The sequence below is a fragment of the Pristis pectinata genome, chromosome 15 (genome assembly GCF_009764475.1).
Source record: "Pristis pectinata isolate sPriPec2 chromosome 15, sPriPec2.1.pri, whole genome shotgun sequence".
Taxonomy (NCBI): Eukaryota; Metazoa; Chordata; class Chondrichthyes; order Rhinopristiformes; family Pristidae; genus Pristis; species Pristis pectinata.
In genome coordinates, this window is record NC_067419.1 from 17,457,170 (window position 1) to 17,480,317 (window position 23,148).

The following is a 23,148-nucleotide window of genomic DNA, read 5'->3' on the forward strand; positions in this document are numbered from 1 at the left end:
CTGCTCTGTTAATCAAATTGCTTACCACAAGGGCAGTTAATAAAAGTTCAATTTGGGTTTCAGGAGCATGGTAGCAATTACAAAAATTGAGAGTGGGTTTTGGGATATCTGTCAGTAGCATATTTGGAAGATCGCTCGAACCCCAATTCCCAACCACAATCATCTTAACCCTCTCCCTCAGGAAGGATCCTCCAATCCTTTAAAGACATATCCATTGCTACTTTTCATTATAAGGAAGACCAAAATACATCGTGAATATTTCTGAGAATGAATGTGCACAATATTGGTTAGAACCATCCACAATCTTACAAATAAATTTGTAGATTTTGTTATACATATGACTTGCACTGAAACACTATTGATGAATGTAAAATGATCATGGCTCATAAGTTTTTTCTTTAACAAGACTCCTCATGTAACATTATTTCCAAAAGCCAGATGTTCCCAAAAGCCATTATTTCCAAAAGCCACATTGTGACCCTGATGGGTTTGGTGTATTGGCACCAACATAAGGAAAAGTGAGCCACATGGCTTGTCAATGCTTGACAAAAGAAATATTCACCAAGAAGTCACAGTGAGAAAAATTGAAAAACTGTTCCCTACTTTTGCTCACAGGACTGGATGGGGGTCAATTCTAATCAATGTTGTCATCTTGATTTTAATTGATAATAATCTGGTAAATGATAGTTTTAGTATTTATTTTTCATTGTTGGTAAGCTCTAATTTAATATTTTTGAGAGCAATTATCCTGCAGCTGTTGGTAGCCAAGACCAGTAGCTACAATATCAGTTCCATTCAGGCAGTAACTAGTTTGCACTGTCTGGCTCCAAGTGGAATTGCCGCACCCAGGAGAGAGCTCTGCACATGCATGCTTCCAGGTATGAAGAGGGCTCTGTTCCTGTCAATACACATCAACTATTCTGAGAGCAAGAGTTGGAGCTACACTTTTCACACTTTCAAGTGAACCCGACGGAAGATTAAAAGGCCCAAGAATTCAGGTAAGCTCCTTGAGCATTTTCAAAAATCACATTGTTCCGTTGTCACATTCGAGATTGCCTCAAACTTAACATGCTGCACTAAACTTTCCTCCAGGGGTTTCAACAGGGCAAGTAAAACACTGCACACATTTATACTCTGCAACACAAAATACGGTGGAGTGTGGAAAAAGCAGGGTGATAGTTGATTCTAGACTACATAAATCCAAGGGTGGAAGGTAGTCAAGAGGTGAGAATTGACAAAGGAATCCATGGGAAAAAATAACACAGAGAGATATGCAAAAAGAAATATATATAAGATGCCCAAAGATAAAGACAAGTCATAATAGAAATGCGATTACTGAACTATGAGGTAGTTGTGGCAGGGGTGGATGGGAATTCAAAGCATAATAATAAAAAAACAAAGAATGGAAATTAATTTAACATTCAGGGCTATAGAACAGTCAATTTAAACTCTTTTTGCATTGTGGTGACAGAATGGGAATTTCCTCAAAATGATGTCAATATTCTATGTTGGTGCCAGAAGCGTGGCGACACTTGCGGACTGCTCCCAGAACACCCTCTATGCAAAAAGAGACATTTCATAGTGTGCTTTGATATACATGTGACTAATAAAGATATCTTTTCTTATCTTACTGCCCCTCTTGATACTGGTGATGAAAGGTGCCTGTTGCTGGGTGTCCAAAGTGCTCTTCTGTTTCAGGCAATATACCTCTTTTAATACTTGCATTATTGGACCCTGATCTCTACTAGGCCTTGATCACCATTTCAGGTAAAAGAAAGGTCAAGTTGTGCAGCAACAGGCAACAATCAGTTTCATGGACAAGGGAACCAAGACATCCCTGATGAGCAGTGGTGCTTCTCTGAGGCTCTGCTGCCTCACGACTCCATCCTCGGTATCACATCACCACACTCCCACAAATCATCCAGTTGATGACTGCACTAGTCTGAGCATGGGGCCTTAATCTGATGCCTGTTTGATATCCTGTCGCTTGCGCAATATATTAAAATGAAGATAGGTACTCAAACACTTAGGTGCCAGTCAATCAGTCACCCAACCATCAAAATCAGCCTCCAATGTTCAGAATGGAATGTAATGTTCCTTTGTTTCAAAGAGGTGAAAGACAAGCCATGGAAACCATTACTTGATTAGAAATTGTTAATGCAAATCAATCCAACCAAACAACAAAAAGGTTGTTGCAGAACACTGGGTCGATGTAAAAGGGCTTTCTGGTTAATCAAGAGTGAGAAAAGGATTTACTTAAATGGAGAACTCTAGTTAACTCAAAATATTGGGAAAAACAGAGGATATGGAATCAGAGTTGGTGGGCATAATAGAAGGCTTCTCATGATTCAGTGAATCAAGTGAAGAAAGCAATGAAAGACATCGTTATTTTGAAATGAGCCCTTCCCCAAGCACCAATTTCTTAAGTCTTCTCTTACCGATTTACTTCAAAATGAAATACATCATGTTAAAAACATCTGGCTGACTGGGCAATTTTCTACTGGATCACAACCTACAGCAATGTAGAAATAAAAAGCAAGTGCTGGAAATACTCAGCAGATCAGGCAGCAGGCAGAAGAGAAACATAATTAATATTCAAGGCAATGGCTCTTCATTGGAGGTGGTGAAGTCAGAACTGCCATGCAAGATTTCTTGCTACCCTTTGCCCCTTTGACACCCTTTCTCCGCCATCCCTTCTGGCCATCCTTTCTACTTTCTGCACTTCACTCTCTTCACCTTCACTCCCCTCCTTCCCTCCCCCCCCCCCCAACTTCCCCCCCACCCCCAACCTGTTCTCATCCATCACAGAATGCTACCTTCAGCCAGGGTGTTATAGTAGAAAACATGTTGGTCTGCAGATCTTTCAAAACAGCTATGGATGCTCCTCTGGGGCAAATCAATAAATTTGCTTAAAGTCACTGCATTCAGCAGCCTCACTGGAAGTCCAATCCATTTCAGTTAGTGAAAGGAAATTATCATCAGCAAAATAAATACATTAAAACATTATGTGTAAAACAAATTAAATATAAAAGACAAAAGTTGGATTAACAGTTTAATTTTTTTGCACATAAGCATCAGGCTTTTTCTTTCAAAAGAACCGACAAGTCAATCTACACTGTCATTTTTTGACCTTTCCAAGCAACCTACAATATCATAACACAAGGATTCAGTCACACTAATTGCCACAGTTTCATTGCAAAATTTATACAAAGTCTTGCATTTCCTGTATTGCATGGACAATTTTTTGCAAATGTGAACATTCATCATCCATTAGGGTTGCATCCATGCCTGAAAATAGACAAACTTTTTTACATAGGAACTTTAGTTGGTCTATAACTGAATGTTACGTGGAATAACATCTAAAACCTCAGAAACCTTTGTTTTTCCTACTTAAATTGGAGTTAAACATATTGCAATGCTTACAATGTAATAATTGAGAAAGTGCATTCTATTGATATATAATACTAGATTAAAAGACATATGGAGAATTCATACTTAAACTGACTCACCTAACTGACAGGATTGAACAAGCATTGGAAAGATCAATCTTGTGCAACAGTGTTACAGTCATATAAACTAAACTGCATATCTTTTGCTCTTGTTCAGAGTTTGCACACAATGACATGCACATTAGTATAAATGTAGATGTAATTTCTTCTGTTTTTAACATAATTGCAAACAGCATGGGGTGGGATTTCATGTGTACTGGCCCCCGGAGATAGTAAAGCAAGAAGCTATTGCAAAAGATTAGGTACAAGTGAGTGATGTGTGTAATTACCTGCTTACTTCCACTAATTCCTTCTTGCTATTGCTCATTTTTGTTTTGGTGTTTGCTAACAAGACTGTTCATAATTTGGGTGTACTACTTTTTCCACCTGGTTATCCCTCTCTGTGTTCAAATGCATTTTGTCTCATTAAAATGGCTCCAACATCAGACTACAACACCTGACTAAAGAGGCATACACTTAAATTTCTTTGGAAACACAAGAGACTGCAGATGCTGGAATCAGGAGTAACAAACAAGTTAAGCAGCATCTGTGGAGGGAAAGGAATTATCGACAATTCCTTCCTCACACCACCCCCCCCCCCCCCCCCCCCCCCGCAGACGCTGCTTGACCCCTGAGTTCCTCCAGTAGATTGTTTGTTGCACATAAATTTCTTTTCACTTTTATGCTTCAAATTAAGCCGGAATTTTAGGACCAGCAAGAAGGAAGTTAACTTCTGTTCTGTTTTATTTGAATTCTTAAGCTGTTTTTAACATTTGTTTGTCCGTATACAGATGCCCAACTTACGAACATCTCTAATATGAACAAGCTCCCAAAATATGTTTGTTCCTATGAACGATAGAACTAGTTTCTTCTTTCTCTCCCCTTTCAGTAATTGTTCCTTCTTATCAGCCTTATGTGTTTTTTATACATTTCATTACATTACTGTGGAGGTATGGTTACCAAATCAAGTGATTTTTATGTATTTTCCAACTTATGGAGAAAAGCGATTTAAGGATGTCTGTAAAAACGGAACCCAGTCATTAATGCAGGATGGCCTGTATGTATTTTTCCATTTTTTTAAATGTATTTTAAGGGACTGGAATCAATCACAACTAAAAAACTGCAAATCTTCCATGATTACATGTTCATACTCAGGAAAGGTAATGTTTAGATGGCTAGAAATGTTAAATTTCATACTTGGAAATAAGACTATATGGTGAAATAAGACTATCTGATTGTTTACACGGATTTCTTCTGGATTTTGCTCACTTTTTATGTTCTGCTGTGTGCTAACAAGACTAGGAAATTTGGGTGTAAAATTAGTACACGATTCGGCATAATTTCAGGTATAACTTCCTCATAATGTCCCTGCAGGCATTTCCACCCTCATGTCCCTTCAAACTATTAGCACATTTGTTTTCAAAATATTCAGAGCATAAAGGGCCAATGAATATTGCTCACTGGTCTATTTAACCTAAAAATTAATTTGCTGAATTTTATTAGAACAACTTAAAACTGTTTTAGTGCAGTGCAAACTACTAAAAGAACACAGACAAATAAACATGTTGGTTGCAGACTAACAATCAAAGGCATTTCATGTTTGGGCGTCACATTGTTGTTTGGGTGCAGGAAAATAATATACCATTGCTCAGCTGTTCACCTGCTCCAGGTATCAAGGCTTTGCATTCTTATTGTTCTCTCCATGGCTCACTCCATAATGAACCCTAGCTGCTCTAAGTTTGTTGCTTGAAATATATATGATGCAGTAAGTGATTTTTTAAATCTTTTATTCTGAGAGGAAATGTGGATCTTTCATAAGCACGCAGCTTTGCTTTAAGCATCCTTCTCACACAGGTGTTGGTGTCTGGGGAGCAGAGGTGAAGTATAATATTTTTCCTGTAATATTCAGTGGTTAACCAATGTGGTTGCTGCAAATTAACTTTATGTGAACAAAGCTTCTAGAACCAATTTTCTGAGATATAAATGTAAACATAAACAATGTTGCGGTGAGATAGTTGCCCTGACATATAGTAGTCCATTTCCAGCTTTAAGGTGGAAGTGAAAGGTCCAACAATTGGCTTCACCATTCGAACGACACCTGGAGGGGAAAAGAGGGACAGATGAAACCAATGCAGTAACTCTACGTTGCTGGTTTGTCATTGCTACTGGCAACAGTATCAGAAATTCCCCTCAATACTTGTCCACCATCTACAAGACAGATTGTAGTCTTGTTTTATGGAATACTTATGATTCATCTGGATAACTACAGATAGAACAATATTTGAGAAGATTACCACTATCCTAGACGCACTCCTTGACTTAACGTAAATTCAGTTTCATCGCTGCCTCTGCATTTTACTGTACTGATAGAACAACATATCCACAGAACAACAAAATGTGTACAATTCCCGTGTCACTACTTGAGCATAATATCAACAAGGATATAACTTTCCTTAAGTTAACAGGCTGAACAATTTTCTCATTGGTAAAGTGCAAACAATTAATTCCAATTGTTAGTTGGCAGGCAAGATACATGAACAAATCTAATTGAAAGTGGTCTATCAGGAACAGCTTCCAATAAGAGGAGAATCTTTGATGACAATAGCTAGGTTACATATATTGCATATCCTTAGCTACTGTGAGAAGGCAACAGTACACTTTCTCCTTGGACTGTTGCAGTTGTTTTTTCATGATGAAGTTGGGTAAGGGTGATGAAGGAAATGCAAAATGTTGCCTAACCTGTTGAGGGTTTCTAGCACACTTTGTTTTTATTTCAGATTTCCAACAATTGTGGTGTTTTGATTCTCCATTTTTTATCAGACAGCATTATTTTTTTTAATCTACTTCCGTTTTTCCTATTTCTATTTCTATCACTTCCAGGCAGATCATGTGCAACAAATAAGTCATTACCAGCTTCTCTCAGCTGGCATCACTGTCATTTCTGTCATTCTGTTTCTTGGTCTCCACCCTCTCACAGGCAATTCCATGGTCCCATCCATCCTTTCCTCTTTTTTGCAATGTAATACTTACTTGAATTCAAAGTTTTCTCAATTCTCTAAGGCCACTATTGTGAAATTTTAATTGTTTCTCTCTTCACAGCTACTTGCTGACCTGCTGATTATTTTCAGCAGTTTGTGTTTTTATTTTAAGAAGTGGATTCGAGGCTAGGGACATGTTCGGCTCAGCTTTGTGGGCCGAAGGGCCTGAATTGTGCTGTAATTGTTCTATGTTCTATTCAATCTCACGCTCAGCCAAATAAATCAAATTAAATTATTGATTCAATGATTAAATCAAACAATTAATTCAATGATAACACCACTAACTACAAAAAGATTGCTTTACAACAGTAGGGATTTTTCAAGCTACCTGAATTCTATTTCGCTGATAATGCAGGATCATTCACCTTTTGATCTTCTGTTAGTTAGTAGCCATCATATCACAAAACAGCCTACCTTCTCCAATATATCTAATTTGGTGTTTCTAAAGTGGAGATGCAATATTTAATTTAAATGCTATTAACTAAATTCAGCTGTTAAATAAAGGGTTGTAGTTGACCTTGCAAAAGTCCTCCCTACTAGCAGCTGGGCACTGGCCTCCAAATTGGGAGAACTCTATGAACATTCCCATCCTCAATGATGGCAGAGACCAGCATATAACTGCAAGGAAATAGTTGAAGTTCATGCAGGCATATTCAGACACAGGTATCATGTGGATTTTCCACACAGCTTCCTGCTTGGATTCCCATTATGACAGCAATCTTCTCCAGCCATCTTGATTCAACTCATGTGATGTCAAAAGTGCACTAAGCACAGCAAAAACTATGGATCCCAATAACATCCAGGTGTACTGCTGAAGATTTGGACTCCAGAACAAACCACAGTTCAACCTTGCTGATGGAATCAGGGCTACAAGGCCATGGTTAAACAGAGTAGTACTTATATACTGTTGACATTTAATCGATGTTTAATGATGATAATATCATGAAATAACGTGTATGAAGAAAGATCACATGACAATGAAGGCTTCCTTGAGGTAATATGGAAACTCAGAAGCAAAAACCATTTCAGAGCATGTTCTGGAAACATTGGTGCAAATAAGGAGCAGGCCCATTGAAGAGCATCACAGAGCAGGTAGAGTGAGGAGACAAGGTGTCACCCCAAAGATCACAGAAAGATTAAGGGGCTGAAGATGAACAGAAATACAAATAATGCCATTGGTAATTTTTTTTCAGGGAAAGGTAGGAAGGAATTACATTAAAGGCATTCAAGTAGGCAGTAGTGTGCAAAAATCAGTACGACTTGATGATAATCTGTGAGTGCCCATCTGTGAAAGGTACCTGTGGACTATTGTGAACCAAATCACAGAAAAGAATAAGGGAAATGGATCCCAATAGGATTAACAAATTTATCTATTTAATAGCTGAAGCATGCAAAATCAGAAAGGTTCAGTCTTGCTCCGTGTAATCTATCATATTAGCACATCACAATCAAATTTAGCAAGAAAAAAAAACTACAGTTAATCTTGTTGTCCAGGTTTAGAGAGTGGAAGATTAGCTTAAAAAGGAATTATAACACAGTAAGTGGTGTTAGCTTCAGGAGAAATTGCTAGGAAATATCGCTAGAGACAATTCAAAAACAAAAGGAGAAAATATGCATGATTTTTTTAAAAAATCATCCTAATCTCTCATTAACATTGTCATGTCTGCCATTTCTGAATTAGAACCGGTCAATCTTCTATCATTGTATGTTTCTTGATCAACATAAGAAAGAAACACATGCAATTTAATTCTTGAAAATGAGAGAACAAGAATATCCAATAAATTTAGAGCCAATATTATTAAGTAGAATCGTGTATAATGTGGAAAAAATACAGGGAAGGCATGCTATTTTGCTGGGAATTTGAGGCTAAATTGAGTAGGAGAACTTCTGTGCAAATTCACCTTCATACAGTCTTGGCAGAATTACAAGACCTTGATTGGCCACAATAGGCAGTTTTAAACAACAAGACATTGAAACTGTAGATAAATTCCATAAACTTATCAGAATGTCAACTTGGATAGGATACTATAATAATATTATAAAAATGCCAAACCTAATTACAAGGGTTATTTCATATTTCTTTATGGCATAGAAGGAGACAGTTTGGCCCATCAGGTTAATGCTGGTTTTCGGAGCAATTCCAATCAATCCCATTCCCCCATCCATTTTCCTGTAGCCTATTGTCTCTCACATACTCATTAACATTCCTGTTTCTCCCACCAGCCTTCTCCTTTAGGAGCAATTTACAGTAGCCAATTAACTTAACAACTAGCACATCTTTGGGACGTAGGAGGAAACCAGATGGCTATTGGGAGAATGTGCAAACTCCACATAGAGGGCACTGGAGATCAGGATCAACCGGGGAAAGCTGAAGCTGTGAGACAGCTTCACAGCCGCAGAACCAGTGTGAGAAAGGAGATACTACATAAACTAACAGGCTACATAAACAGAAATGAAGTAAGAAATCTCAAGACAATTAATGACATAAAAACTGTAAACTATTTTATGAAGGAACAAAGGTTGGCAGAATGGGTAGATGATGACAAATGCAATTTAGTGTGATTATGTGTGAGGTAAAGCATTATGCAAGATACATGAAATAGGAGCATATATTAATAAAGTGAGGATTAAGTGTTCAGATGATAATTCTCTAAATGTGTAAGCATGTATTGTAACTAAGGCGATCAAAGTTATCCTTCCATACTACCAGACATGTTGCATATAAATTATGATTCCATGTTTTATCAGTGCTTCTTGTGAAGTTTGTCTTTATTTGTACAACAGTTTTTTCCCCTGGGCTGTCAGGCTCCTGAGTACCCTGGAAGCAATTTCAGACAAATGCCACGTCAAAAGCCCTGGTTTGCACAATGGCGAATAAGAACTTTGGCGGCTGCTGAACATGTTTATACATTTAGTGCAACACACTGAGTTCTGTATTTTCTTCGTCCAACTCGATTTTGCAATAACCCCACACTAATTTTGTATTCTGTATATACCGTTTTTTGCACTATTTGTACTTGCACAATTTTTTTTGTCTGTGTTTATTGTATGTCCTCTGTTCTATGTACGTCCTCTGTTGTGTGAGTCTGGGGGAAACGACATTTTGTTCCTCCATGTGTTTTTTTTGCATATGGGTGAATGACAATTAAGTATAACTTGAACTTGAAATATTTCCTAAATTATAACATCTCGCTTAGAAAAGGCATGAAAAGCAAAATGAAATGAAATTATAGAGAACACTAAATATTAATTCAGATATGATGGTAATGAATTCCTTTTTTTCCATTTACTGTAAGTGCTTTACTTTAAGTTAAAAGACAGCTCCAACTTTAAGTAACAATTAGAAATGGGGAAATCCATGGGAAAACATATTGTGGAAATAGCTGCAGTATTCATGCATTCCACAGCATGTGATAGGTTGTAGATTAAAGTCAATAACATATATTGAAAGAGTGGGTACTTCAAAGGGTGTACCCTCCAGTCTGAGACAGTATCCACTATTGTCCATTCACCTGGGCTGTAATTCTAAACTATTACAAAATTCATTTTTTTTTAAGGAGAGCAACTTAAGTACTTTTCTGCACTGTTCATTTAGGATGGCTACAAAATGATGATGGCCTCAAGGAAAAGATTACAGATGTTTCATTGTTAGTGTCTTTGGGGTTGAATTTTCATGATGCTTCTCCTAATGTCTGTAACAGATTCAATACAGTTCTCCGAGAAAATATATTGATAAAGGAAATAATGTGACTTTGTGTACGTGAATCTTCCAAGGACGCTTGGTGAGATTTCACATGAGATGCTTGTGGTAATTTTGAATTTTGGGGTATTGTAAAGTGGATTATATAGAACCAACCACTTTATTTGTCTCACTTTTCATTTCCACTGACATTTTCATGTTAGCGAATTTACACTTTTGAACAAAACCCAAACCTACACCCATTGTCAGAACGGCAGTTGGGACTATGAATCAGGAGCTTGCTAAAGGATGCAATACATTGAATAGCTGTCAATCGATGTTATTTTGAACTGGAGGGTGGTTAATAATTTGGCCAAAAAACTTTAATGTACGTAAATGGGTATGACGCATTCTTTAGATGATGGGCTCCCCACTGCAAATTTTAGGAGTGTCTAAGTCCAAGGCCTAGGGCACTATTAAAAAAGAATAGAAAATGTGCCATGTAGAAACAAAGTAAGAGGGGCCTGGCGCAGATTTAGGTCAGCAAGAATGATAAGAGGCAAGTGAAAGGGGTTCATCAGGAATGATCAGTTCCTAGAGAGGTAGACTGGATTCTTCATTAATGATCAGAACCAGGGAGTGAGTGGATGGAAGTTTTACCAATGACTGGAACCAGCGGTTGAGGGTGTATTTCACTGTGTGTTTCGATGTACATGTGACTAATAAAGATACCTTAAAGATCTCTTATCTGAGGGAATTTTCACCAATAATATGTTTGGGGTGGGGGGGAGGTGGATGTTCACCAATGATTTGTAATCTGTGGTTTCATAAACTGGGGCATAAAGTACAATACCAAGCTATATAAATCACAACCCATACATCTAATGGGTAAGCACAAAGAACTTCATGTCTGTTCTTCAGCTTGCAAAGATGGACTCAGCCCAATACATCACAGGCACACCCCTCCCCACCATTGGTAGTATCTACAGGAGGCACTGCCTCAAGAAGGCAACCTCCTTCATCAAAGGTCTCCACCATCCTGGCCATGCCATCTTCTCGCAGCTACCATTGGGCAAGAGGTACAGAAGCCTGAAGTCCCACACCACCAGGTTCAACTTCCTTTCAACTGTTCAGTTCTTGAACCAACTGGCACAACCCGAATCACCAGAGTTTAGCAATACTATGACCACTTTGATCACTTTGCACTAAAATTGACTTTTTTTTGTTCTATTTGTGTTCTTTCTTGTAAAAATTGTGTTTTATTTATGTTTAATTTATGTTCTCTTGTGGGTAATGCTTAAATGATGCTATGTGCCTGTGACACTGCTGCAAGTGGGTTTTTCATTGCACCTGGGCATACATGTACTTGTGCTTATGACAATAAGCTCCAATTGACTTTGATGTCGACACAATGGGGGTGGATATGGAAAAGATTCACCAAGCTGATATCCAAATGAAAGAATATTATTGTGATGAAAGTAGAGACAGTGGAGTTCTGATCACTAATAATGAAGTTTAAAATAAAATCTAATAGAAGCATTCAAGATTCTGAGATGCTTTCATAAGGCTACTCAAGAAAGACTCTTTCCATTGATCAATTCAGCTTGTAATCAGAGGACACAAGTATAAGATTATCATCAAAATGGTATAGAAAGAGGAAGAAATTTTATTTGTCCATGGGTTTGTCAAGATATCAAATCTAGTCAACAAAGAAATATTTTTCAAAGGAAATAGTAAAGATGTTTTAGAATTTTTTTTATAAAACAACTTTTTGTGGAATTATGTAACATCTGAAAGTACTGAGATCAAAAGCATTAGATGACTTGGCATATTAAGGAAAGCTGAATTTAAATCACAAAATGAAATGGCAGTGCCACCTACTGTTATAATGTGATACATACCACTGCACAAGAGCTGGGAACATTTTTCAAAAATCTCATTCCAACTATATGTATGTAGTTAGTCAATCAAAGCACATTTATTGATCGCCATTTCAAGTTACATTGAGTGTGTATATCAGCAGGGTATCCAAAAAGGAAACTCCAGTTATGCTGTGCTATTGATTATAAATTCATCCTCTCAGCTTTGCAATTGGAATAAAGTTCTTGACTCAGCTGATGCATATTGTGAATACAGAAGATGGTCCCATAGCTTTCATTTACAATCCAGACATTAGAATCTAAATACAATACACACCAAAATGAATTTTCCTTTCCAACTATCAATGTCCCTCCATGGAAATATGAGAGTTCTATCCTGTTGGAACTATGCCCACTTTGCAATGTGTCAAATAACTAAGTGGGAGCTAATTTGAAGAGTTTGTAGCGACTCACCGTCCGGTCAGGCAAACCGGCTCGGCAGTCGGGTCGCGCGGCGTCGGAGCGACGAGGCCCAAGATGGCGGCGGGCCTTGTCTTTCCCGAGCGACGGGGAGAACCCGCGTGCGGGAGAGATTTGATGACGTAGTACTTACGTCATTGCCAGTTACGTTGGGCGGGAACAGTCTCCCTTAAAAGGCCCGCGCAAGGCGGGAAAATAAACCAGTTCTTGTTTCACAACCCTTCAACTAGCGTCTTGTTTTATTTCGCGGTAGCAACTGCTACATTGGTGACCCCAACGGTCCAAACGGATTTTGGACCCGCGCAATGGACGACAACGCAGCAGCCAACGCAGTGGCCCTCAAGCTGCCCACCTTTTGGACACTTCGTCCCAGCATCTGGTTTGACCAGGCCAAAGTGCAATTCCACCTTCGGCAGATCACCTCCGACTCCACGAAGTACTACCATGTGGTTAGCTCTCTGGACCAAGAGACAGCCACCCAGGTCGGAGACTTCATCCAGTCGCCTCCGGAGGAAGATAAGTACCTGGCTTTCAAAGACCTTTTGATTCGGACCTTCGGCCTCTCCCGTCGTGAGCGCGCCGCCCGCCTGCTTCATCTGGACGGCCTGGGGGACAGATCCCCATCCACACTAATGAATGAGATGCTGGCATTGGCTGAGGGACACAAGCCATGCCTGATGTTCGAACAGGCCTTCCTCGAACAGCTCCCCGATGACATCCACCTGTTGTTAGCTGACGCCAACTTCAGCAACCCCCGTGAGGTAGCCACCCAGGCAGATGTCCTGTGGAAGGCCAAACGCGAGAGCGGTTCATCCATCGGCCAAATCACCAGGCCGCGAGCCCAACGCCCGCCTTGCCCAGTCCCAGCAACCGAGCAGCCACACCCCAGGAACACAGATGACGACACGGGTGACCAGCTGTGTTTCTACCATCAGAGGTGGGGTGCAGAGGCCCGTTGATGCCGCCCACCCTGCAAGTTTCAGGGAAATGCCAGGGCCAGCCGCCGCTGATGGCTACGGCGGCTGGCCGCCGACAGAGCCTCCTCTTCGTTCGGGACAAGAAATCTGGACAGCGTTTCCTCATTGATACTGGAGCGGAGGTCAGTATTTTGCCCCTGACCAGCCGCAACACTCGTAACAGGCCACCAGGTCCTGTACTCAATGCCGCCAACGGTACAACGATACGGTCTTTCGGTACCCGTACACTTCAATTACAATTCGGCGGCAGCCGTTTTACCTGGACCTTTACCCTTGCCACCGTCGCCTGACCACTCCTAGGAGCCGATTTCCTTCGGGCCCACAACCTGTTAGTCGACCTGTGAGGGAAGCGGTTAGTCCACTCTAGCACTTTCCAGACCTATCCCCTGGGAGAAATCAGCCTACCAGCCCCGCGCCTGGACTCCATTTTCCTTTCTGGCGACGATTTCACCAAGCTCCTAGCCGAATTCCCATTAATTTTGACACCTCCGTTTACAAATTCTAGGCCCAAACATGGGGTACGACACCACATCATTACTACAGCGCCACCCCTTCATGCCCGAGCACGACGATTACCTCCAGACAAGGTCTGCCTGGCAAAGGAAGAGTTCCATCACATGGAGGAGCTGGGGATTGTTCACAGGTCAGACAGCCCCTGGGCCTCACCCCTGCACATGGTCCCCAAAGCCACCAGAGGGTGGAGGCCCTGCGGCGACTACCACAGGCTGAATGACGCCACCACCCTGGACCACTATCCCATCCCTCACATCCAGGACTTCGCAGCGAACTTACACAGGGCCTGCATCTTTTCCAAAGTGGACCTCGTTAGGGGATACCACCAAATCCCGGTCCATCCAGATGACGTCCCCAAAACTGCGATTATCACCCCATTCGGCCTGTTCGAGTTCCTTCGAATGCCGTTCGGCCTTAAGAACGCCGCGCAGACCTTCCAACGGCTGATGGACGTGGTAGGCCGAGACCTGGACTTCGTGTTCATTTACTTAGATGACATACTGATCGCCAGCCGTAACCGCCAAGAACACCTTTCCCACCTCTGCCAGCTGTATTCCCGTCTCCACGATTTCAGCCTCACCATCAACCCGTCCAAGTGCCAATTCGGACTTGACTCTATCGATTTCCTCGGCCACAAAATCACCAGCGACGGGGCAACACCCCTGCCCGCCAAGGTGGATGCTATCCGCCATTTTGCCCGCCCCGACACGGTCAAAGGCCTACAGGAATTCCTTGGGATGGTCAACTTTTACCATCAGTTCATCCCTGCAGCAGCCCGTATCATGAGCCCTCTGTTCTCGCTGCTGGCTGGTAAGGGCAAGGACATCACCTGGAATGACGAGGCTGCGGCTGCCTTCGTTAAGGCCAAAGACGCCCTGGCAGACGCCATGATGCTTGTACACCCTAGGACAGACGTCCCAACCGCCCTCACAGTGGACGCGTCCAACACCGCGGTGGGTGGGGTACTGGAACAGCTAATCGAAGGCCGTTGGCAACCCTTGGCATTTTTTAGCAAACACCTTAGACCGCCCGAACTGAAATACAGCGCTTTTGATCGGGAACTTCTAGCACTGTATCTGGCGGTCCGGCATTTCCGATACTTTCTAGAAGGCAGGCCTTTCACCGCTTTCACCGATCATAAGCCTTTATCCTTTGCCTTCTTCAAAGTCTCCGATCCCCGGTCAGCTCGTCAGCAGAGACATTTATCCTACATTTCCGAATTCACAACAGATATCCAACATGTCTCTGGAAAGGATAATGTCGTTGCTGATGCACTTTCCAGACCGACCATCCACAACCTGTCCTTGGGTGTCGACTACACGGCCCTGGCTGACGCACAGCAAGCCGATGACGAGCTGCCCAGCTACAGAACCGCAGTCTCGGGCCTGCAGCTCCGAGATTTCTTGGTTGGTCCAGGTCAGCAGACCCTACTTTGCGACGTTGCGACTGGTCAGCCCCGCCCTATAGTCCCTGCAGCCTGGCGAAGATGTGTTTTCGACTCGGTACATGGATTGGCGCACCCGTCCATCAGATTAACTGTCCGACCGGTCGCCAGCAAGTTTGTCTGGCATGGCCTGCGCAAACAGGTCAGTGAGTGGGCCAGGACTTCTCTGCACTGCCAGACATCGAAAATCCAATGACACACCAAAGTCCCGCCACAGCAGTTCGAGCCTACCCGTAGGAGGTTCGATCACATACACGCCGACCTCGTGGGCCCTCTGCCGGTTTCAAGAGGAGCCCGGTACCTCCTTACCATCGTGGACCGGTTCACGAGGTGGCCAGAGGCAACCCCCCTGACTGACATCACGACTGATTCCTGCGCCCGGGCGCTGCTCACAACTTGGGTCTCACGTTTTGGTGTTCTGGCCCACATCACTTGAGACAGAGGCACCCAATTCACTTCCAGTCTCTGGGCTGCATTAGCGAACCTGCTAGGGATGCAGCTGCACACCACCACGGCCTACCATCCTCAATCAAACGGGTTGGTGGAACATTTTCACCGCCATCTGAAATCAGCCTTGATGGCCCGCCTGAAGGGTCCTAACTGGGTTGACGAGCTGCCTTGGGTCCTGCTCGGCATACGCACTGCCCCCAAAGAAGACCTCCGCGCTTCGTCAGCTGAGCTTGTGTACGGGGGCGCCCCTAGTTGTCCCAGGGGATTTCATACCTGCCCTTCGAGACCAAGGGGAACAACCCCCAGCAGTCCTACAAAGACTGCGCGAGAAGCTTGGCAACTTGGCCCCGATTCCCACCTCGCGACACAGTCAAGCCCCATCCTGCCAGCCCAAAGAACTACGAGACTGTAAGTTTGTTTTCATTCGCAGGGGCACACCTCGGGCACTGTTGCAACAACCATATGAGGGACCGTTCCGAGTCATAAGGAATAATGGATCCACCTTTATTTTGGACGTTGGGGGCAGGGAACAGGTTTTCATGACGGACCACCTCAAACTGGCCCATTTAGATCTGCAACAACCAGTCGAGGTTTCAACGCCGCGATGCAGAGGTTGACCCCCTAAGCGGCGGCTGGCACAGCCTGCAGACCTTGGGGACGGTATTGCTGGTTCTGGGGGGGGGTTGTGTAGCGACTAACCGTCCGGTCAGGCGAACCAGCTCGGCAGTCGGGTCGCATGGCGTCGGAGCGACGAGGCCCAAGATGGCGGTGGGCCTCGTCTTTCCCGAGCGAGGGGGAGAACCCGCGTGCGGGAAAGACTTCATGACGTGGTACTTACGTCATTGCCAGTTGCATTGGGCGGGAACAGTCTCCTTTAAAAGGCCCGCGCAAGGCGGGAAAATAAACCAGTTCTTGTTTGACAATCCTTCGACTAGCGTCTTGTTTTATTTCACGGTAGCAACCGCTACAAGTTCATAAAATTGAATCAGTAATCTTTCAGTCATTGGTTCACTACAGTCATAAGAAGTACTGCACAGGAACAGACCCCTTGGCCCACCAAGTCCAGGCCAACCTTTTTGCCCATCTACATTCATCCCTTTTGCATGCATTGGGCCCATATCCTTCCATGCTTTGCCTATTCAAGTACCTGTTTAATGTCTCTTAAAAGTAGTGATTGTATCTAATTCCACCACCTCCTTTGGCAGTGTTTTACAGATATCAAGCACACACTCTCTATAAAAGTAAAACTTTCCCCTCAGATTCTCGTTTAATCTCCTTCCTTGCACCTTGAATGTATACCCTCTTGTTTTCAATACCTTTACCTTGGGAAAAAGATTCTGATGATCCACCCTATGTATGCCTCCTATAATTTTATATGTCTCTTCAGGTCACCCCTCAGCCACCTTTGCTCCAGGAAAAACAAGCCCAGCCTATCCAATCTCTCCCCATAACTAAAGTGCTCCAATCCAGGTGACATCCTGGTGAATCCCCTCTGCATTCTATCCAAGGTGTGGAATTGCTACATACAATATTCAATTTCCATTGCACGCCACCTTCTATTGTACAGCGTTCCACTTAAAGCACATGCCACAATTTCAAAAACTCTTCTGTTTACAATACATACTTTCTTTAGGATAAGCACAATATTCTTTGCAATTTGGCGACAAATAATTTACTATACAGGTAACATGGAAGAAAAATATTGCAGATGCTGAAAACCTAAAATGGAAATAGGAAATACTGTAAATCACTTAAAGCACATGCCACAATTTCAAAAACTCTTCTGTTTACAATACATACTTTCTTTAGGATAAGCACAATATTCTTTGCAATTTGGCGACAAATAATTTACTATACAGGTAACATGGAAGAAAAATATTGCAGATGCTGAAAACCTAAAATGGAAATAGGAAATACTGTAAATAATCAACAACTGAAGCAGTGTTTGGAGAGAGTTACTGTAAATTGGCATGACCTCAAACACTAACTCTCTTCCTCTTTCCATGGATGATACCTGACTTACTTGCTGATATTTTCAGTATCTTCTGATTTTACAACACACATGATGTCCTACTTATAGGAAACACAATGTTCTGATTATGAAACAAAATATTATATTTAAAATGCCCACAATGTTCAATTTAAGGGACAAACAGACACTGATGCTGAAGAATTATCTCTGTGTTCTGTTTAAAATGTATATATCATAACAGTTGTACCACATGCTATTCAATAATCTTTTTATCGTGTGCATAATGTTTCTTTGGCACCATAAACGGTTTACTATTGACAACACATACAGGGATGTATTTCACATGATTACAACAGTCTCTGCTTTATTTACAGTAAACAAAATGTTCCAGTTAAGCTTATTGCAATGCACACAAGCTTCCATTTATAGCAATCCAGTGTTCTATCTACCACACGATACCCAATTTAAAGTGCACAATATGTTCTCTGTATAATACATGTGACAATCTAGTTACAGGAGATATAACATTCTTTATATAAGTAATCTTCTAGATGAAGCGAAACAAACAACACATGCACTATGTATTTTCAACTCACATAAAGTCCTTAGGAATGTAAAATTATTCTTTTTACTATACACATTAACTCAGCCCTGATATCATTCTAGCAAATTCCACTGCAACCTCACTTCCACTTCAAACCTTGACATTTTCCCAAAATGTGATGACCAAAAGTAAAAGAACTCTTCAGTTAAGAATTTGACAAGGTTTTATAAAGGTTTACCATTATCTCCTCGTTTTTGCACTCTGTCCCTCAGTCAATTTAAATATGCTTTTATAACGACCATCTGTTTGTCTTCACATCTTCAAAGATGTGGAAATTATAGCCGGATCATCTAAAAATAGCATGACAAACAAAGAACTAAATACTGAGAACTGTAGAAGCCTACTGCATAAAACCCTCCAATCATTAAAATTCCTGTCAACCTTTACTTTCTGCCACTGAGTTAAGTTTTAATCCAACTTGCCATTTTCCATTGTATCCCATATGTTTTTACTTTACTGAGCAATCTGCCATGTGGGGATTTTATCAAATGCCTTGCTGAAATCTACGTATACTACATCAAATGGCCTACCTCACCAACACTCCCAGCTAACTCCTCAGAAGTAAATTAAGTTGGACTCAACTATCCCTTAACTTTGAAAGAATTAATACATAGTTTACAACTAACATATATTCCTTTAAGGCAAATAAAACCAATAAGTTGTCCAGGAAAAGGTAGATAATGTTGCAAGCAAGCTAGTAAATTTGAGGCAAAATATCATAATTCAGCAAAGGAAGATCAAAGCACAGTTAAGGAAAGGGAAAGAAGAACATGAGAGTAGGTGAGCGGGAGACACAAAAACAAACTGGAAAACATTCTGGACCGCATTGAGAAAAAACTCCTTCACCTGGAGGGGAATGTATCTTTAGAATTCTCTGCACAAGAGGGTTGTGGCGATTCAGACACTAACAAAATAGATTGATAGATGTTTAAATATGAAGGGATATGAGGTTAGTGCAGGAAAGTGGCCCAGGAGATTAAAGGTCAGCCAAGATCTTATTGAATGGCAAAGCAGGTATGAAGAGTTGAATGGGTCTACTCCTGCTTCTTTCTATTTCAATCACAGATCCACACTGACAGTCCTTGATTAGCCTGGGCTTCACTAAGTGCAGATCTATGCCATTCCTCAGAATTTTTTTCATCAGACCACTCGTCTATCTCATTCTCCTTTTAAAAACAATTATCAGATCACCACCTTTCTAATCCTATGCTGCCATATCTGCAGCAAAGAGCTGTTTTCTCCCTCTCTACTTTTAAGATCCTGAGTTACATTTTATCCAGGCCTAATGATTTATCCATTTTTAGCTGTGGTAGATGGTAGACCCTTAATTTCTGTTTACCATTTCCAACACTTCATATTCCTAAACCTTAATGCCAATTCCTAATATCAATCTAACATTCAGGTTATTGTTTTAATCTCTAAAAGAACCTACTCTTTTCTTTCTAATCCTTTTTCCCTTCATATAGAACACCTTTGGGATTTTCTTGATTTTCCCAGCTAATAATTTTTCACGCATCTTCATTGCTTCCTTAATTTCCTTTGCATTTTCACTTCCTATTCCTTTTATACTCCTCCAAGCACTCAGCAATGCTGGACTTAGGTTATCTGTCACAAGCTCCCCTTTTTTGCTTTAACCTGCCATATATGTTCCTTGACATCCATCGTGGTCTAGCTTTTGCCTAACATTTGCCTATAAATTACCAAATTTCTGTTTCATCTCAGTATAATAGGACATTCCCTTTGGCAGAAACTTCTGCCTTGTGCACACAGCTCTGTGGCCTTAAGAAATCCATCTGCTCCCAAATAGTGGTGTTAAAACCTAGCTGTTGTTTCAATCTTGATGCCAGAGTGCATACTTAACTCACATAGATCTTATAAGCAAACCCTTCCTTCTTCAACAAGTGCTACATCCATAAGAATTTTATTAAGCTACAAGCACTGAGTGATGTGAGGGCGCCATACCAGAGAACCTGCACAATTCGTACACATTTCTCCTGCAAGTAGTAATTATCCAAAAGTTGCAGAGAGAGGGGAGAAATTCAGCCCATACTACAGCATTGAGGCTTTGAATCTTAGTGGAGGGGTTCTACGCCATTTTTCGATGAGGTTGGAGGGAAGGAAGATGTCCAGAGCAATAGTCAAACACACCTGGTAGGAGGTGGTTTTTGAGATGACCTCCAGGAATGGGACACTATTGCAACATGGAGGAACGTAGGCAGAAGTTACATGATCTCACTAGGTCTGGGAAGGTGAAAACGCTTATACTTGCTACTGAGATATGTAGCCTTCAGTTCACAATTCAGTGAAACTAGCAATGAATATCAGCAAAGACAGAAAATTGCAAATCAACACTGGAGCTCAGATGCTGGCAAGTTAAGATAAACTTGTACAGCAAATTGATTTGATAATATTTAGATTGCTGTACAGTTCTGGTTATCATATAATCAAATGGATTTTTAAAATTATGAAATGCTTTATCGGATAGATACAGAGAAAATTCTTCCACACATGATCAAGTCCAAAAGTAGGAGCCAAAAATGTAAGATTAATTATTAATAAATCAAAAAAGGTATTTGGGAGAAACTTCTTTATCCAAATAGCATAAAGCAAATAGACACATATGGTGAGATACAGTAAGCAAGAGATGGCTTCAGTGATTCCAAATGGCCTGTTTCTTTATTGTAAATTATTAAGACACACTGTTAAATGAAAGAGAAGGGAACCTGGTTGGTTAGTCCACGAGGCATTGTCCAAAAGTTAAAGCCTAGCCTTTCAAGAGAGAAGTTAGAGAACCCTGCCACACACGCAGGGTGTAGAAATTTGAAACCCTCAATAGCAAATGGCAATTGATGACAAGAATTGATGAGAAAACAATGATTTGTTTTAAAAATGGGAAATGGTTTCTTTTAACCAAGGATATTAAAGATTTGGGTCAAAATTGGAAATATGGAATGGGGAGACAGATCAGTCATGATCTATTGAATGGGACAACAGGCTAGAAGGATTTTTTAAAAATTCCTTTAATTCTTATATGCTTATAAGGTCTGTGTAAGCTGTCTGTAATGTGGGACAGCAATTCCAGGTGCAAATTATGCCTATGTTAATATTTTTATTGTAGCACTAATTTTGAATTTGAGAAAATCTTATGTCTAGCCCCACACTGTTGGGCAAGATACCCATGCTGAGTGGCATGGTAATGTGTGGGCGGCTCGGTAGTGTAGCGGTTAGCATAATGTTATTACAGTGCCAGCGACCTGGGTTCAGTTCCGGCCGCTGTCTGTAAGGAGTTTGTATGTCCTCCCCGTGTCTGCGTGGGTTTCCTCCGGGTGCTCCAGTTTCCTCCCACATTCCAAAGGTGTATGGGTTAGGAAGTTGTGGGCATGCTATGTTGGCGCCGAAAGAATGGTGACACTTGCGAGCTGCCCCCAGCATATTCTCAGTAATGCAAAAAGATGCATTTCACTGTGTGTTTCGATGTACATGTGACTAATAAATATCTATCTATCTACAGTATCTATCTTATTTCTAAAGTTTGAAAAACTTGGAGTGAAAGGTCCCAGTGACCTATGATTTTTGAAATCATAACATTTAGTGAAATAATTTACAGGTGAGTAGAATTCTAATCCTGTGTTGTGATTAAAGTGAATGTTCAACTTCTCCCACCCACAAGAAGGAACTGAAGGATTTTGTACTTCACAATAGGAACTTTTTATGCCCATTTTTAAGGAGGGCTAAAAGAATAAAAAGATTACATCCTGAAAAGCAGAAAACTTCCTGCACGATCAAAAGCAGAATGTATGGTTGGTCTTTGCTTATCAGAAGGTTGTTTGGATGGAGAATAGGAATCCAGCAGTATGATTGAATGGAACCTTGGTAAGTAGCAAGCCTAGGATTTGCAAACAAGCCTGAGGAACCAGTAACAATGCTGATTGTTGTAGCAATAAGTAACAAGGCCTGAGCAGCTGATAAGAATTTTTTAATGTTAGAACTAAAAACCATCCAAATATGGTAATATGTCACAGCAGACAAGCATCAGCTCACTCCGCAAGAATTCTTAGGAGAACCACTTAAGGCACTAGAATGACTTTTGTATATGACAGAAACTGTATTCTACCGAGAATAAGACTTGATCAATCCTACCATCTTCAGCTGAGCTCACTAAAAAAGATTATACAAGAAACTCTATTTTTGGTAAAAATGTTGCATTTGTATCTCAAGTAAAATTCTTTAAAGTTGTAAAAAAAAACTACAACATCTAACTTGGTTTTTCATATTATACGTAACATCCATCAAAGTCTCCCATCCTAATCCCTAGCGCACTGAACAGTGGACAATCTATCTCTTTGTAGCAAAAGAATGGGGTTTTTTAAAAAAAACTTAATAGCCTGGATTCTGCTAGTAAATGCCAGAAGTACAGCACTGAACGTCTGGCATTTACTCGCCTTAGTGCTGGTAAGTTTGAATTCCTTCACAAATGCCCAAGTCCTGATCTTTCTGGCTGGGCTCTGCTGACGAGTTCACAGCTGCATGCTGCTACTATACTGAAGCAGGGGCTTGCTGGTATTCCCCAGTTTGTAGCCAAGGTAATCTATTCCCAGATCCTGCGCCAGGTCAGACCATACATTGGAACGATGACTGTATGGT

General features: G+C 41.2%; 1 protein-coding gene and 1 long non-coding RNA gene across 4 annotated transcripts in view; one reads left to right on the plus strand and one right to left on the minus strand.

The window, feature by feature from the left end:
• The first annotated feature begins 874 nt into the window (after nucleotides 1-874).
• LOC127578242 (uncharacterized) overlaps nucleotides 875-23,148 on the plus strand; it is a 29,274-nt gene continuing 7,000 nt past the window's right edge. The window contains exon 1 of one of the 2 annotated variants that reach the window (XR_007957498.1): nucleotides 875-998. This is a non-coding gene — a long non-coding RNA (uncharacterized LOC127578242). The remainder of the gene's footprint in view (nucleotides 999-23,148) is intronic. The other variant, XR_007957499.1, reaches the window with a different exon arrangement.
• The window catches only part of fbln1 (fibulin 1), a 106,357-nt gene continuing 87,299 nt past the window's right edge, over nucleotides 4,091-23,148 (minus strand). For both annotated transcript variants that reach the window (XM_052030006.1, XM_052030004.1), the window contains exon 17: nucleotides 4,091-5,586. In XM_052030006.1, the coding sequence (XP_051885966.1) occupies nucleotides 5,569-5,586 (18 nt within the window). In that variant the 3' untranslated portion in view covers nucleotides 4,091-5,568. The remainder of the gene's footprint in view (nucleotides 5,587-23,148) is intronic.